The sequence below is a fragment of the Loxodonta africana genome, chromosome 15 (genome assembly GCF_030014295.1).
Source record: "Loxodonta africana isolate mLoxAfr1 chromosome 15, mLoxAfr1.hap2, whole genome shotgun sequence".
NCBI classification, from domain to species: Eukaryota; Metazoa; Chordata; class Mammalia; order Proboscidea; family Elephantidae; genus Loxodonta; species Loxodonta africana.
In genome coordinates, this window is record NC_087356.1 from 42,972,952 (window position 1) to 42,988,655 (window position 15,704).

Here is a 15,704-nt window from a genome sequence, read left to right on the forward strand (position 1 = left end):
TCCATCCACATGGTGGTAGCAGTGGGCATAAGTATACAGTAAAAATTCTCTCACTTTGCTTTTCGGGGACTATTGCTCTGTCAAAAGAGTACATGGAAGTGCTATACGTAATAACCCCCTAATACTCTACTCTAAGAGACTGACTTCAGCATGTTCAGTGGGCCATCAGTAGTCTTACAGTAAAGACACTCATTTAATTTTGTATAACCCAGTTGAAAAACATGCATGTTTAACCAAAGAATCCTTGTTTTCTCTGAAATAACACCTATTAAAATCCACAGAATTATAGTTCTATAGAACATAAATTTGGGAAACGGTCACGTTCAATAGATAATTCCATTACTACAACTCATACTTTTCTGTTTCTTGCCTATTACTGGTGAATGCAAAGCAAATGTTTGCTAGGCATCTTTTATGGGCAAGGAACAGAAAATTTTATGGACAGGTTGAAAAATACGAGAAACCAGTTTATGGAATTCTGGTTCAGATATGGGAAGGAAATACCTACCGCCTGTGTAGCATCATCTGTTTATACATGGTGGGAGGAAGCATTGTGGTGCACCCACGAAGGAAAAGAGGGAGATGGGAGACTGCAGCCATTCCTCCAGGCAGCCTAGGTGGTTGAGGAGGCAGAAGCCAACAACAGAAAAGGTGGTATGGGTAGCGACCATGGAAAACCTAGAAGAGAAGGAATCCTGAAGAGTGTTAGTTAGCTCTTGACCATAAATTCTTAGAGACCATGGGAAGGTGGCAGGAAAGAATGGTGATACGGCAGAGAAAAGTGACCAAGGAAGAGTCAGGGTCCTGCCTGCTCTTTGTTCATGCCCTTGTATTTCTGAGTTTGTGTACCTACCCAGATAGCTTTACCCATTTTTTAAATTCTTCTTGGCACCTAGCATAGTGCTTACTGCATAGTAGGCATTCAATAAATGAGAGAATTATTTGAAGTGGAACTTAAACAAACATGACCCCCTCCTTCATGTGGCAGATAGAAGGAAAGCCAAAAGTAATCAGCGTCAGCAAGACATGGGGGATATTAGACAAATAGACATTGTCCTCGAAACTTACATGCCAATTATTGACATTTTGAAAGAAAGTGCTGTCTTTTCGGTAAACCCATTGATTGCCTTCCTAAAGGTGTCTCAAAGAGTAATATTACCTTGATGAATTTGCCATTGTCTAGGATCTGATTATTAATCTTGCAGACTTGGAAGCCTATTTTTTTTTTTCAATATGTAAGAGTAGGCCTGAGCTTTACAAAATTATAAAAGCCTACAATGCTAAAATGTATGTACAATCTGGACTACTAATGGCTTTGAAAGTAGCTCAGATCCATGTGTAAGGCACAGTTTAATCTGAACTTGCTGAGCATGGAGTTGGAACAAGAGGAGATTGTTCTAGAAAATACTCAATGGTATCGGGCTGAAATATCCTGATGCCCTTATCTCCACATTGGAGAACCTGTAAAAAGCCAAGCCTGTTGCCATCGAGTCGATTCTGACTCATACAGCCTTGCAAAGATGTTGGACGGTTCAGTTTATTGACCAAGACTCCTTTCCTTAGATGGTCCTTGGACTGTCTCAGTCACATCTTTTTTAGGCTTCCATTACAGGCTACCCTTCCTCTTTAGATTTACATTTTTAAAACATTATTTTATATGAAACCCATATTTGAATTTTATGTTAGCATCAGTCATCTGATGGACAAGTTAGAAAAGTCAAAAGATACAGCAAAGGGTATGCGGTGAAAAGCAAGTCTTCTCCCCACTTCTGGCTCCCAGTCACCCTATTTCCCTCCGCACAGATAGTCACCACCGACCTTTTTGCACATCCTTATGGAGATACCGTGTGCACTTGCAAGCTTATGTGTAGTATGTAAATGCATAATATATGTAAGTGTATGTGTACTTTGTTATGCACAAATGGTTGCCTACTGTACTTACTGTTCTGAATCTTGCGTTTTTTCACTTAACACTTGAATATTTATCTGTATCAGTACACAAGAACTATCTCATCTGTTTTTTTTAAGTGACTACACTAATGGTTAGGTGGGGTTAGAGCAGTTGGAGGTGGTAGCCGGACACCATCTAGTTCTTTGGCCTCAGGCCACTGAAGGTTGTGGTTCCTATGGTACGTTAGTCCTTTGGGCTACTTGTTGCCTTGAGTCTTTGGTTTTCTTCACTCTCCTTTGCTTTGGATGGGAAGAGATCGATAGTTGTATCTTAGATGGCTGCTCAGAAGCTTTTAAGATGGCAGATGCTGTTTTTAAGGTGGCAGATGCAAAGTAGGATGTAGAATGTTGTCTTTGTGAACTGTGCTGTACCAATTGACGTAGATGTCCCCGAAGACTATGGTCCTTAGCCTTCAAGCCCAGTAACTCAGTCCCTCAAGGTGTTTGGTTATATCTAGGATGTTTCATGGCTGTGCCCCCTGTGTGCTCTGTTATATGTATAAGTATGCATATTGCACATACTGATATGTATGTAGAAATATCCACAGCCAAACTTTATATGCACGCCCTCCCACACCTATTCAGCGTACATATCTATCTACCTGTGTATCCACTCATAAATTATTGTTCATTATTACTGTTGTTGCAGGATTGTGTATGTTATCGTATTTACTGTCATTGTCCTTTATTCTTGTGTACCCGTCAATGTCTTCCCTTGCCTTGGTCGTGTTGTGCTGACTTCCCGTGTTAAGCTCTGCCTTTCGCGTCACAGGAGTTAACATATGTCTGCTTTCTATCTAGTTAGTGATTTTCCTTCCCTTCTCCTCTTGTCCATAGTCACTGTCAAAAAATGTTTCTTTCTGTGTGTAACCCTTTTCTTGACTATTCATGAACAGTAGTGTCGTGCAATATTTGTCCTTTTTTGGTTGACTTATTTCACTCAGCATACTGTCCTCCAGATTTATCCATGTTGTGAGACATTTCATGTAGTATTGCATTGTGTGTATGTACCACCGTTTGTTTATCCATTTCATCCGTTGGTGGGTATGTGTGTTGTTTCTGTCTTTTTGCTATTGTGAATATGCTGCAGTGAACTTGGGTGTGCGTATGTCTATTCGTGTCACAGCTCATATTTCCCTAAGATATATACCTAAAACCCGTTGCATCAAGTCGATTCCGACTCATAGCAACTCTACAGGACAGAGTAGAACTGGCCCATAGAGTTTACAAGGAGTGCCTGGTGGATTCGAACTGCCAACCTTTTGGTTAGCAGCCATAGCTCTTAACCACTAAGCCACCCGGGTTTCCAGGTATGTACCTAGGAGTGGGATTACTAGATCATATGGTATTTCTATTTCTAGCTTTTTGAGGGAATGCCATATTTTCCAGAGTGTTTGTACCATTTTACATTCCCACCAGCAGTGTATAAGAGTTCCAATCTTCCCACAACCTCACCAGTATTTGTTGTTTTCTGTTTTTTGATCAGTGCCATTATTGCTGGGGTGAGATGGTATCTCATTTTAGTTTTCATTTGCATCTCTCTAATGGCTAATGATCACGAGCATCTCTTCATGTGTTTTTTAGCCGCCCGAATGTCTTCTTTGGTGAAGTGTCTATTCGTGTCCTTTGCCCATTTTTTAATCAAGTTGTTTTTTTGTTGTTGTTGTTGTTGAGGTGTTGAAGTTTTCTATAAATTTTAGAGATTAGACCCTTGTTGGATATGCCGTATCCAGATTTTTTTTTTCCAGCCTGTAGGTTCTCTCTTCATCTTTTGGTGAAGTCTTTCAATGAGCATTAGTGTTTAATTTTTAGGAGATACCAGTTCTCTAGTTTGTTGTCTGCTGTGTGTGCATTTTTTAGTTATGTTTGGTATTCTATTTGTGCCATATATTGGGGCCCTTAGTGTTGTCCCTGTTTTTAATTGCATGATCTTTATAGTTTCAGGTTTTACATTTAGGTCTTTGACCCATTTTGAGTTAGTTTTTTTGTGTATGGTGTGCGGTACGGATCTTGTTCACTTTTCTGCAATTGGATATCCAGTTTTGCCAGCACCGTTTGTTAAAGAGACTTTTTCTTCCCAATTCAATGAACTTCAACCCTTTGTCGAAGATCAGCTGCCCATAGGTGGATGGATTTACTTTCTGGGTTCTCAGTTCTGCTCCATTGGTCTATGTGTCTGTCATTGTACCAGTCTCCAGGCCGTTTTGACTACCATGGTTGTATAGTAGGTTCTGAGATTAAAATCTCTTGATTTTGTTATAGGAAACTTGGTAATAAATAAGCCAATGTCATATTTAAGTACTTAAAAAAAAAAAATCACTAGCCTGTAGAGCTGTGCTGTCTAACATGGGAGCCGTTCACCCTGATAGCTGTCAGGCACTTGTGGTGATCTCTGCATTACCAAGAACCTTGTATCAAGTTGGAATTTTTTTTTTTTTTTAGTAGATTCAAAAATATAGTGCTATGATTCGTGGTTTTTTAAATAGCACGTGAGAGAAGGACAAAGAATCACACGAAATGAGTGAAATGTTAATAATTCCAGTGGTAGACTCAACCCATGTCTGAGAAATTACCAATTAAAATATCTCAGAAATGAAATGTCTACCTTTTTCAATCACTGAGTCGGAATCGACTCGGCGACAGTGGGTTTAGTTTATTTTAAAGCAAAGTTAAAGGATTCTGTTTTGGCTGAACCTTGAGTCTTGGCATTTCTGCCATTCTCTGAATTTTTTAAAAAGCCTTTGATTTGGTCGCTCATAATGTCCAGCCCAGTGCTGTAGGCACACTGTCCACACCTGTGGAGTGAATACACGTCCCTCATTCCCCTGAACATCAGTTTTTACCCCCCAAGAGTCTAGTCCCAAAGAAGACTAGAAAAAGAGGTTTTTTGTAAGCTGTCAGGGGGTGCTGTGAAAGGTTATCGAGGAGTGTGCTGCAGGAACTGGCAGGATGCATTTATATTTCAGTGTTACCCAGGCTGGCGAAATTCCGAGAGAAGGTACATAAATACACTGATCCTGGCAGTGAGACTCCCAGGGGAGAACAGCTGACTATGGAGGGGAAATCTTGTTTTTAATTATTTTTGGAATAATAAGGAAATTCTAAATGTGGAATTAGTAACGTGCCAAGTCTTTTCAGAGGCCTGACAATTAGGATGATTAATGCTACTCTTTCTGGTGGATAATTGGGCAGATGTGGGTTGCTTCTTAGTCACCTGGGTAAGTAGTATTGTTTTAGAGTCTCTTTATGGAGGAGACCCGAAAGGTCTCTATTAGGAGAATGTGCTGGCATTGAGCAGAGATCATTGACATTGGTGACCTTACTGGGTGTCGTTTTGTTTGTCTACAGTGTTTATCCTAACAAAGAACAGTTCCAAAGCTGACATTGCTCCTATGACCCACACTGGGGATTTGGGAGCAAAAAAAAAAAAAAAAATCACAGTAAAGGTATAATTTAACTGTATTTGTTGTTAGCTAGCTGGTTATGGTATAGTATAGTGGTAGTTGTTTCTTTGTTTTAATTAAAAAATCAGAAGTTTTCTGTTAGAAATACCATTATCCAGAGTACATCCATTCCCTGTTATCTCAGTAACTCATTTTTGGTTTATTTCCGGTCATGTATCTTCCAGTGCTTTGTAGACAGTGGCTTCAGCTTTTGGTGCAAGCTACATTTTTGTCACGTGCCTTGTAGATTTTGGATTTGGTTGTTAAACCAGGTTGATTAAGGTTTTGACTGTCTTCTACCCCTTATCCCTGCTCAGTGAATCATATACCCAAATATTTAGTGTGAACTTCTAGCTAAGAAAACTTCAAAAAATTTTGAAGGTGATTAACCAAAGCATGCAGCTAGTCGTATTCCCAGACAGCCGGTGCTACAGAAATCAAAGTGGCGCTGAGTATTACATGGAAGTGATCAAGTAACTCTTGGCTTTTAAATATAATCTTCTTAAAAACATGACTTTGAAGTGCTACATCAGAGCTCACCCGTTCAATAAACATACATCGAGTAGCTTATTATTGAATGCCTGTTTGTGCCAGTCTGTATGGTCAGTGCTTTACCCAGCACTGTCATTTAATGCCCACAACGCTTTGAAGTTTCCCACCTTACAGTAAGGAAACAGGCTTTAGAGAATTAAGTAACAAATGGCCCAAATTCACACTGCCAGGTCAGGACCTAAGTCCATACATCTTTGTCCCTATTAACCTCTGGCTCTTTATCAGTGTACTCCATTCAGAGTAGGTGGTAACCAGATGAGCAAGGGAAGGTCCCTGCCTTCAAGAGACCAGAATCTTTACTACCAAACAGATTGAGATGAGCCATATGGGAGGTTCAGATAAAGAACACCTAGAATTCTGTGGACAGAGAGGTTGTTAGGATAGTTGTAGAAAATATGGTACTGGAGCTTGGGCCTTGAATTTTTAAACCTATTCTCAGCTACTCAGTTTAGGTTTGATTTTACTTTCGCAAAAAAGTTAGCTAGCACCTAGGTTGGGAGGATAGTATCACAACTTCAGATTTTGTGGAGGGGGGAGGTATCTTCTCCCTGGGCCGGCTTGCAGTCATCTGGCCACATGACTATCAGTGGCAGTGCCTTTTACTAGATTAGATTATCTGAATGTGTTTACATGTTCTTGGCCCTCACCTTTCTCCACCTCAGTTCTCTTCTCATTGAGCCTTTTTGTTTTTCTCTCCTTTAACTCAGTACTACATGAAAAATGCCTCTAGTTTATCCTATTAGCCAACCACTGTTTTCTTTACCCAGTTTTGTATAACTTACCCTCTTGGGATAAACCTCTTAGTTTTCCAGCCCAGCCTTTCTTCCTCTGAAAAAAGCAGAGTGGAGGGGCGGGGGACTCTTTAATTCTTCAAGATAGTGGGGCCGTAGACGAACTGACTTGTTCAATTCCTCTTAGATCTTTTCTCCATTGTGCCACCCTGGGCCTTCCTTGCTTTTATAAAGTAACCTCCCACCTCTAAGATCTCAGTGTTCTTACCTCCCTGTACGACTTCTCTATTGCGCTGTGAAAGTCCTCACTGAGTACAGTTCCAAGTTCAGTTACCGTGGTTTATTTAATGGAGGCCAGTCCCTCAGCAACACTGATCACCTTCCAGTTACCATGGTATATGAACTGTGAGTAGTTGCATAAAATACAAACTTCTCTGCTGCTCTTCAGTCCACAAGTCACCGCAGAAATAACAGATGTGTGTCACGATCGTAACCAGTTGTGTCACTTCTGTCAAAGTCTGTCGGTAACTGGTCACTGCATCAGTTAAAAATCAGTCCACACACAGGCAGCAAAGCGCAGAGCTGTTTTGACTCTTCATCTCCCAGTGATAAACCCCTGAGATTTTTATAAAAATAGAAAAATCGACAGAGGGAATTGGTTAACAAAGATGGAAGTGCAGCAAAGCAACAAGTGATATTGCTGGAAATGAACTTGGATGTGATTAGAAAATTTGAAAATGGTGACAGCAAACAAAGCTAGGATGAGACCTAGGTCTGCATGAAGCTGTGGCACCAATATATTGAAAAAGGATGATGAATACCGAAAAGAAGGTAACACTTACCACTTCAGCATCTCTTAAAGTGTGCTAGACACAGAAAGCTGCCTGTGGTTTCAGTGGAATGTTTATTTTTGCTTTGGATTGAACACTGTAGCAAAAAAACCCCGGCCAGTTTGGCCAACATTCAGCCAAAGCATTAAAGTTAGTCACCTCATTTAAAGAAAATGGTAGTTACAAGGAGACTGAACCTTCCTGCCAGCAAAGGCTGGTTTCATTGTGTCAGAAGTCGCCATGAATTGATTAATGATAAGCTACCTGGGAACACTGCTAGCGTGGATAAGAATGCTACTGTAAAATTTGCACCCAGGCTCCAATGGTTGCTTAAAGCAGGTGGTTATGATGGTTGTCAAATGAAGAGACAGGTCTTTTTAGGAATTAGAGCTATTCAAAATTTGTATTCATGCCTAGTTCAGATTCCATTGGTCCTTGGTCAGTTGGGTTAGGTGGGAAATATTTGTCCAGTTTCAGAACAATATGATACTATGGCTTCTACATCTTAAATATATTTAGAGAAATAAAGTAACACTTCTTTACACCTGATACAGCTTTAACAGCCGGTTGGTATACTTTTCTGCTTTAGTGCTTACCTGACCTGGTCGTCCCACCTGTTGGTGCTATGGGGGCCTGAGTCACTGTGATATGGGGCATTCAAAGGTGTGAATATTGTTCTTTCCTTCCATTCTGTACAAATCATTTTGGCATAGTGTGATATACTGTGTGATACTGCTGTAGCTTCATCTGTGCAATTAGACGAAAAGAACCTTGAAGGAAAATGTCTGTGTTTATAGTTTTTAACCCCAAAGTGAAACAGATCATGTATGGAACAGAAGTTTAAAATAAAAAGTGCCCCTTCAGAATCTTCGATTCATTCATAAACAGGCCAGTTAATAGGAAGAGAGTAGTAGATCTCATGGCTGATACCTGCTTGGAAGTGTGGCCTTGTACAGTGTCAACTATATGATGTGCCACAACAGCATTGTTCTTATCTTGGTTTAAAACCATACTAAATATGTAATTATTATCTAAATTAATACTTTTTCCTTCTTTCACTGGCCAAAGGGCCTTTTTAGGTGTAGTTGGTGTTATATCTACTTTCTTTACAAAGTCTCTGGGCCTACACACTGATATTACCAAAAACATCCTCAAGATGGCAGAACCAACCCTTTTTTCTTGCTGCTGGGCTTCAAACAAAAAAAAAAAAAATTTTTTTATGGTACTTTACATGAAGGTTTACAAAACAAACTAATTTCTCATTAAACAGTACACATACTGTTTTTATGACATTGGTTAACAACCCCATGACATGTCAACATGCTCGCTTCTCAACCTTGCATTCCCTTTTATCAGCTTTCCTGTTCTCTCCTGCCTTCTAGTCCTTGCCCCTGGGCTGCTGTACCTCTTTAGTCTTGCTTTGTTTTATGGGCCTGTCTAATGTTTGGCTGAAGAGTGAACCTCGGGAGTGACTTCGTTACTAAGCTAAAAGGCTGTCTGGGGCCCATACTCTTGGGGTTTCTCCAGTCTCTGTCAGACCAGTAAGTCTGGCCTTTGTGAGTTAGAATTTTGTTCTGCATTTTCCTCCGGCTCTGTCTGGGACTGTCTGTTGTGATCCCTGTCAGAGCAGTCAGTGGTGGTAGCTGGGCGGCATCTAGTTGTACTGGACTCAGTCTGGCGGAGGCCCCGTGGTAGATGTGGTCCATTAGTCCTTTGTATCTTTGGTTTTCTTCATTCTCCCTTGCTCTCAAAGGGGTGAGACCAGTGCTGAGTCTTAGATGGCCGCTCACAGGCTTTTCAGACCCCACATGCTACTCACCAAAGTAGAATGTAGAACATTTTCTTTATAGACTATGTTACACCAATTGAACTAGATGCTCCCTGAGACCAGGGTCCCCACAGCCCTCAGCCCAGCAATTTGGTCCCTCGGGGAATTTAGATGTGTCTATGGAGCTTCCATGACCTTGCCTTGTACAAGTTGTGCCCGCTTCCCCAGCATTGTGTACTGCCTTATCTTTCACCAAACTTACCACTTATCTATTGTCTATTTAGTGTTTTCTTATCCCCACCCCTCCCCTCCCTTGTAACCATCAAAGATTGTTTCTTTTTGTGTGTAAACCTTTTCATGAGTTTTTATAGTAGTGGTCTCATGCAATATGTGTTTTGTTTTTTTTTGTGTGATTGACTTATTTCACTCAGCATAATGCCCTCCAGATTCATCCATGTTATGAGATGCTTCACAGATTCATCGTTGTTCTTTATCATTGCGTAATCCTCCATTGTGTGTATATACCATAGCTTATCCATTCATCTGTTGATGGGCATCTAGGTTTCCATCTTTTTGCTATTGTGAACAATGCTGCAGTGAACATTGGTGTACATATGTCTGTCCATGTGACGGCTCTCATTTCTCTAGGATATATTCCTAGGAGTGGAGTTGCTGAACCATATGATATTTATATTTCTAGCTTTCTAAGGAACCGCCATATCATTTTCTAAAACGGTTGTATCATTTTGCATTCCCACCAGCAGTGTGTAAGAGTTCCAGTCTCCCTGAAGCCTCTCCAACATTTTGTTATTTCCTGTTTTTTTTTTTTTTAATTTGTGGGGATGGGGTGGGGGGTCGGGGGGGTAGGGTGATCTCGTTGTGGTATTAATTTACATTTCTCTGATGGCTAGTGATCAAGACCATTTCCTCATGTGTCTGTTGTCCACTTGAATGTCTTTTTTGGTAAAGTGTCTGTTCATTTCTTTTGCTCATTTTTTAATTGGATTATTTGTCTTTTTGTTGTAGAGGTGTTGAATTTTCTTATAGATTTTAGAGATCAGACCTTTGTCTGATTTGCAGTAGCCAAAAATTTTTTCCCAGTCTGTAGGCTCTCTTTTTACTCTTTTGGTGAAGTCTTTTGATGAGCATAAGTGTTTAATTTTTAGAAGATCCCAGTTATCTAGCTTATCTTCTGGGGTTTATGCGCTGTTAGTTATGGTTCGTATCCTGTTAATGCCGTGTATTAGGGCCTCTAGCGTTGATCCTATTTTTTCTTCTATGAACTTTATTCTTTTTGGCTTTATATTTAGGTCTTTGATCCATTTTGAATTAGTTTTTGTATATGGTGTGAAGTATGGGTCCTATTTCATTTTTTTGCAGGTGAACATGCAGTTTTGCCAGCACTATTTGTTAAAAAGACTGTCTTTTCCCCATTTGATGGACTTTAGGCCCTTGTCGAAGATCAGGTGACTAGGTGTATGGATTTACATCTGAGTTCTCAATTCTGTTCCATTGGTCAGTGTACCTGTCATTGTACCACTAACAGCCTGTTTTGACTGCCGTAGCTGTATATAGTAGGTTCTGAGGTCAGGTAGTGCGAATCCTCCTCCTTTATTCCTCTTCAGTGGTGTTTTACTTATTCGGGGCTTTTTCCCTTTCCATACAAAGTTAATAATTAGTTTTTCCATCTCTTTAAAGAATGTTGTTGGTATTTGGATTGGGATTGCATTGTATTTGTAAATCAGTTTGGGTAGAATGGTCATTTTCACAATGTTGAGTCTTCCTATCTATGATCGAGGTATGTTTTCCCATTTATGCAGATCTCTTTTGGTTTCTTGTGGTAGTGTTTTGTAGTTTTCTTTGTATAGATCTTTTGCATCCCTGGTTAGATTTATTTGTAAGTATTTCATTTTTTAGGAGCTATTATAAATGGCATTGTTTCCTCATTTCCTTTTTGTCATTCTCTTTATTGGTGTATAGGGATCCAACTGCTTTTTTATGTTTATCTTATATCGTGCTACTTTGCTGATTCTTTCTGTTAGTTCCAGTAGTTTTCTTGTGAAGTGTTTTGGGTTTTCTATGTATAGTATTATATCATCTGCAAATAGGGACGGTTTAACTTTTTCACTACCAGTTTGGGTGCCCTTTATTTCTGTTTCTTGCCTTATTGCTCTAGCTAGAACTTCTAGCACAGTGTTCAGTAGTAGTGGTGATCAGGGCATCCTTATTTTGTTCCTGTTCTCAAGGGGAATGTTTTCAGCCTCTCTCCATTAAGAATGATGTAGGCCATTGGTTTTGCATAAACCAAAAACAACCAAACCCAGTACTGTCGAGTCGATTCTGACTCATAGCGACCCTATAGGACAGAGTAGAACTGCCCCATAGAGTTCCCAAGGAGCACCTGGTAGATTCAAACTGCCAACCCTTTGGTTACCAGCTGTAGCACTTAACCACTACGCCACCAGGATTTCCTGGTTTTGCATAGATGCCTTAGTTATGTTGAGGAATTTCCCTTCTATACCTATTTTGTTAGAGTTTTTTTAAATCAGGAATGGGTGTTGGACTTTGTCGAATACCTTTTCTGGGTCAATTGAGCTGATCATGTGATTCTTTTCTTTCCTTTTATTTATGCCGATTGATTTTCTAATATTGAACCATCCTTGCATACCTGGTATGAATTCTACTTGGTTGTGGTGTATTGTTTTTTTAATATGATGTTGAATTCTGTTGAGAATTTTTGTATCTATATTTATGACAGATATTGGTCTGTAATTTTTGTTTTGTGGTGTCTTTGCCTGTTTTTGGTATCAGGGTTGTGCTGGCTTCATAGAATGAATTTGGAAGTATCGCTTCCTTTTCTTTGTAGTGAGCTTAAAAACAATTTTTAAAACACCTTGCCTATGCTGTTAATATTATTATGGTTTTTTGCTCTTAATTGTTTTTAAAATATTTTTTCCCCTTTGTGTTTTTTTCTGTAGATGGGCAGTATCAAACCGAGAAATGCTCATAGCCCAGAACAGCTCCTTGGAATTTAAGCTACACAGACTGTATTTTATTAGCTTGTTAATGGGTGGAACTACAAATCAGCGAGAGGCATTACAGTATGCTAAAAATTTTCAGCCATTTGCCCTAAATCATCAAAAAGGTGAGTCTGAACTCAGATGTACTCAATATGTAGAATCTAGCTGTAGCCACTAGTGGAATTTAGCAGTTTGTTTCCCAGAACAGATATATTATTTGCTAATAAACCAAAACACTTGTAGATGATAATCACAGAAAAGCCGGCTGGTTCTAGAACAAAAGTAAAACATTAAACCCTCTTAAGTGAGGAGGCGGAAAGAGACACTGCAGGTATTTGGGATTCCATATTAAGCTTCGAGGAGACAGGAGGAAGAGCCAGGTGTGGGCTCCCTCGTGTCCCGCCCCTGCCTTGCCTCAAGCTGCTCTTGTAGCCATAGCTACGTGTCTGAGAGCCAAGGGCGGCAGCAGCTGAGTCCAAGTGCCAGTGTGGTCTGCAGCCAAGCACATGTGACGGTTCCGTTTGTGACTTAATTTTTACCTTTCTGGATAATGGTAATCGTGCTACGCTATATGAAAGAAAAAACTGTAAGTTCAATATTTCGTGCTTTCCTTTGCATCACTTTCTCTCCATGCTTTTTTTTTTTTTTTAAATTTGGGGTGGGGAGAAAAGTCAAACTTAAGGACTAGAATTTTAAAAGACGTAGTTAATTATTTTAGGCTATATCAGTTGAGGAAACCCTGGTGGCACAGCGGTTAAGTGCTACGGCTGCTAACCAAAAAGTCGGCAGTTCGAATCCACCAGGCGCTTCTTGGAAACTCTATGGGGCAGTTCTACTCTGTCCAGTAGGGTCGCTACGAGTTGGAATCAACTCAACGGCAACAGGTTTGGTTTTTTTTTTTGTTTATATCAGCTCAGAGTATATTTGCTTTTTCTCAGCCTGCTATCGACAAGCAAGCTGTATTTCAGGTGTCATCATTCACAATTGCTCATTGCCACCTCTCTTGTTCAGACATTCAGGTTTTGATGGGAAGCCTTGTGTACCTGAGGCAAGGGATTGAGAACTCACCATATGTTCACCTGCTTGACGCAAACCAGTGGGCTGACATCTGTGACATCTTTACACGGGATGCCTGTGCCCTCCTGGGGCTCTCTGTGGAGTCCCCTCTCAGTGTCAGGTATGGGATTGACTGTTTGGTATGAAAATACGTACTACAGTGTTAGTTCCTCTTAACTTGGTAGCTATTTCTTGATGTTTAACGCAGAGAGAACTTTTGTCATTCTGAGTTTCCAGGAGTACTTTGATAACGGAAAGAGTGCAGTTGGTATTTCATTAGATCTTCATAAGTGGCAGTGACACATAGTTTCAGGACATCGGTTTTCAAAGTGTAATTGGGAGTCCCTGAGAGCCTTTTCTACTCTGTTGACATTTGCACAGATGGGGAAAAAGCAGTGGTGGGTAAAACTGCTAGAGCTTTAGTGCACGTTGGGGGAGTGGTACTAAACTCCACAGGCGCTCAGTGGATTCCTCACCACCACGTACTTGCTTTAAAAACGCTCCTTTCACTTGATAAAACATTAAAAATTACCCCATTTCAATTAGTACTACTCTAATAATCATGCCTTAGAATAGTTTATGAGGAAAATAATCTTAAGTATGATGGTATATGGTCTGTTAAGAGAGAATAGTAAAGGTGTTATGTCATAGGTACAGCTGAGTGAAGAATTCAGTAAAATGGTGAGAGTGGTAGTAATTGTGTCATCAGAGCCTGTGTAACTTCAGGAGGGATAATGACCAGGATGAGCCCAAAGCTGATTTCTGTGAGTTGGAGGTCAGACATACTTCCACTCTCTAACCTTCTTACCAATTCTGATACCATCTCCCTCCCATGGCACTCTGCTTCTCTGCCTCATTTGATAATCCGTTTCAGAGGCCACACAGAATTCACAGACCATACTTGGTTATGGGATTTATTGAGGAAGTAACTAGGTATACAACTCAGGATCAGGATCAGGAAGCATGTAGGCATAGTCTCTCATCTTTAGTGCGGGACAGCTCTCTCAGTTCCTATCAGCCGTGCAGTCCTCCTCTCGGCCTCCTCAGGACAGGCGTCTATCAGCCCCCAAGAGGACAGGTTCCTTTTGGCCCTGCCTTCTGTTACCACCGTCTCTGCCTTTGGGCCCCTTCTGGGCCTCTTGATGTCTTAAGTGTTACAGCTCTTGACCCCTGTTACAGCTCTTTTAGGAGGTTCCCTGCCCCCTCTCTCTGCTTCTCTCTTCCTGCTTCTTTCTGTCTCTCAGACTTTTGTGGGGTTAGTTATTTTTATATACAAACTCCTTGTAAATTTCAAGGCACAGCCCTCCCACCAGGACCATGAACTGACCAATCCCCTCTTGGTAGCCCACAGACACTTCATTTGCACAGTAGGCTGTAGACACTTCATTTGTATAGTCTACTGACCAGTCATTTCAAGTTGCATACCAATCACAGGGAAGGCTGCAGCCCAGGGGCAGACAAAAAGTATCAAACCACAAGTTGTTTACAGCTTACCCAGGAAATGCCGGTCAACCTGGACAAAAGTAACAAACCTTCTGGGGCAGAAAACTAGGATAAAGGTAACTCCTCAGCGTTTAGGGGAAAAATCTCTCAAGCTGTTTTTCCAAAGAGCCAAGGAAATAGGCAACATAAAGAAACTCATTTCACCACAAATTCTATTTAACAACATCTCTTTCTTTCCCTTTCAAACTTGATGCTAAAACCACCATATTTGGAAAAACAATAGCTATTTCCCATCTGTCAGGGGACAGCTCCAGCAAGGAAAGACCCTTGCTGTGTGTCCTGGCAGATAATCTGAAGAACCGACATGTAGCCCTTTCCAGATTCATACGTTTATTCAGGGAAACTTACTGACACGGGCAAGCAGCTGCTCTCCAATGGCGGCCTGCTGGAGTATTTCCCACAACTACCTAGCAAGGGACCCAAGCTTATATACCATTCCAGCTGGGACCAAGGCTCACCATTTTCTCCCACGTTCTTGGGCAGTCAGTGTTCCCTGGGACTTCACGTCCAGGCCCAGATGTTTTCCTTCTTGTTGCTAAGGCATTCGTTGGTCTTGTCCACTGGCCCAGTCATGCCACTCCCAGCCTTGTACCTTAGCCTGAGTCCATCCTGAATTCATCCCCAGCATGCTTCAGGGAAGAGCAAAGCTGATTCCATTAGGGAGGGATGCATATAGCTGAGTAGCATTACCCTACACCATCCTTGCTTCTTGCATTTGCAATCATGTTTCATGCCTCTTTCCTTTAATGACGGACTCTCCCTTTCAGCACTGGCTACAGCGAGTCACCCTTCTTTATGTATAGAAATGTTTATTTTTTAATTACTAGGAATTTAAGTTCCAATTAAGCACC

The 15,704-nt window shown here is 40.8% G+C and overlaps 1 protein-coding gene across 1 annotated transcript in view; it reads left to right on the forward strand.

Moving 5' to 3' along the window:
- Positions 1-15,704, forward strand: part of RMND5A (required for meiotic nuclear division 5 homolog A) — a 77,087-nt gene that overhangs the window by 52,748 nt on the left and 8,635 nt on the right. Inside the window, exons 5-6 of the mRNA XM_064268816.1 lie at positions 12,253-12,419; positions 13,306-13,471. Of these exons, the coding sequence (XP_064124886.1) occupies positions 12,253-12,419; positions 13,306-13,471 (333 nt within the window). The remainder of the gene's footprint in view (positions 1-12,252; positions 12,420-13,305; positions 13,472-15,704) is intronic.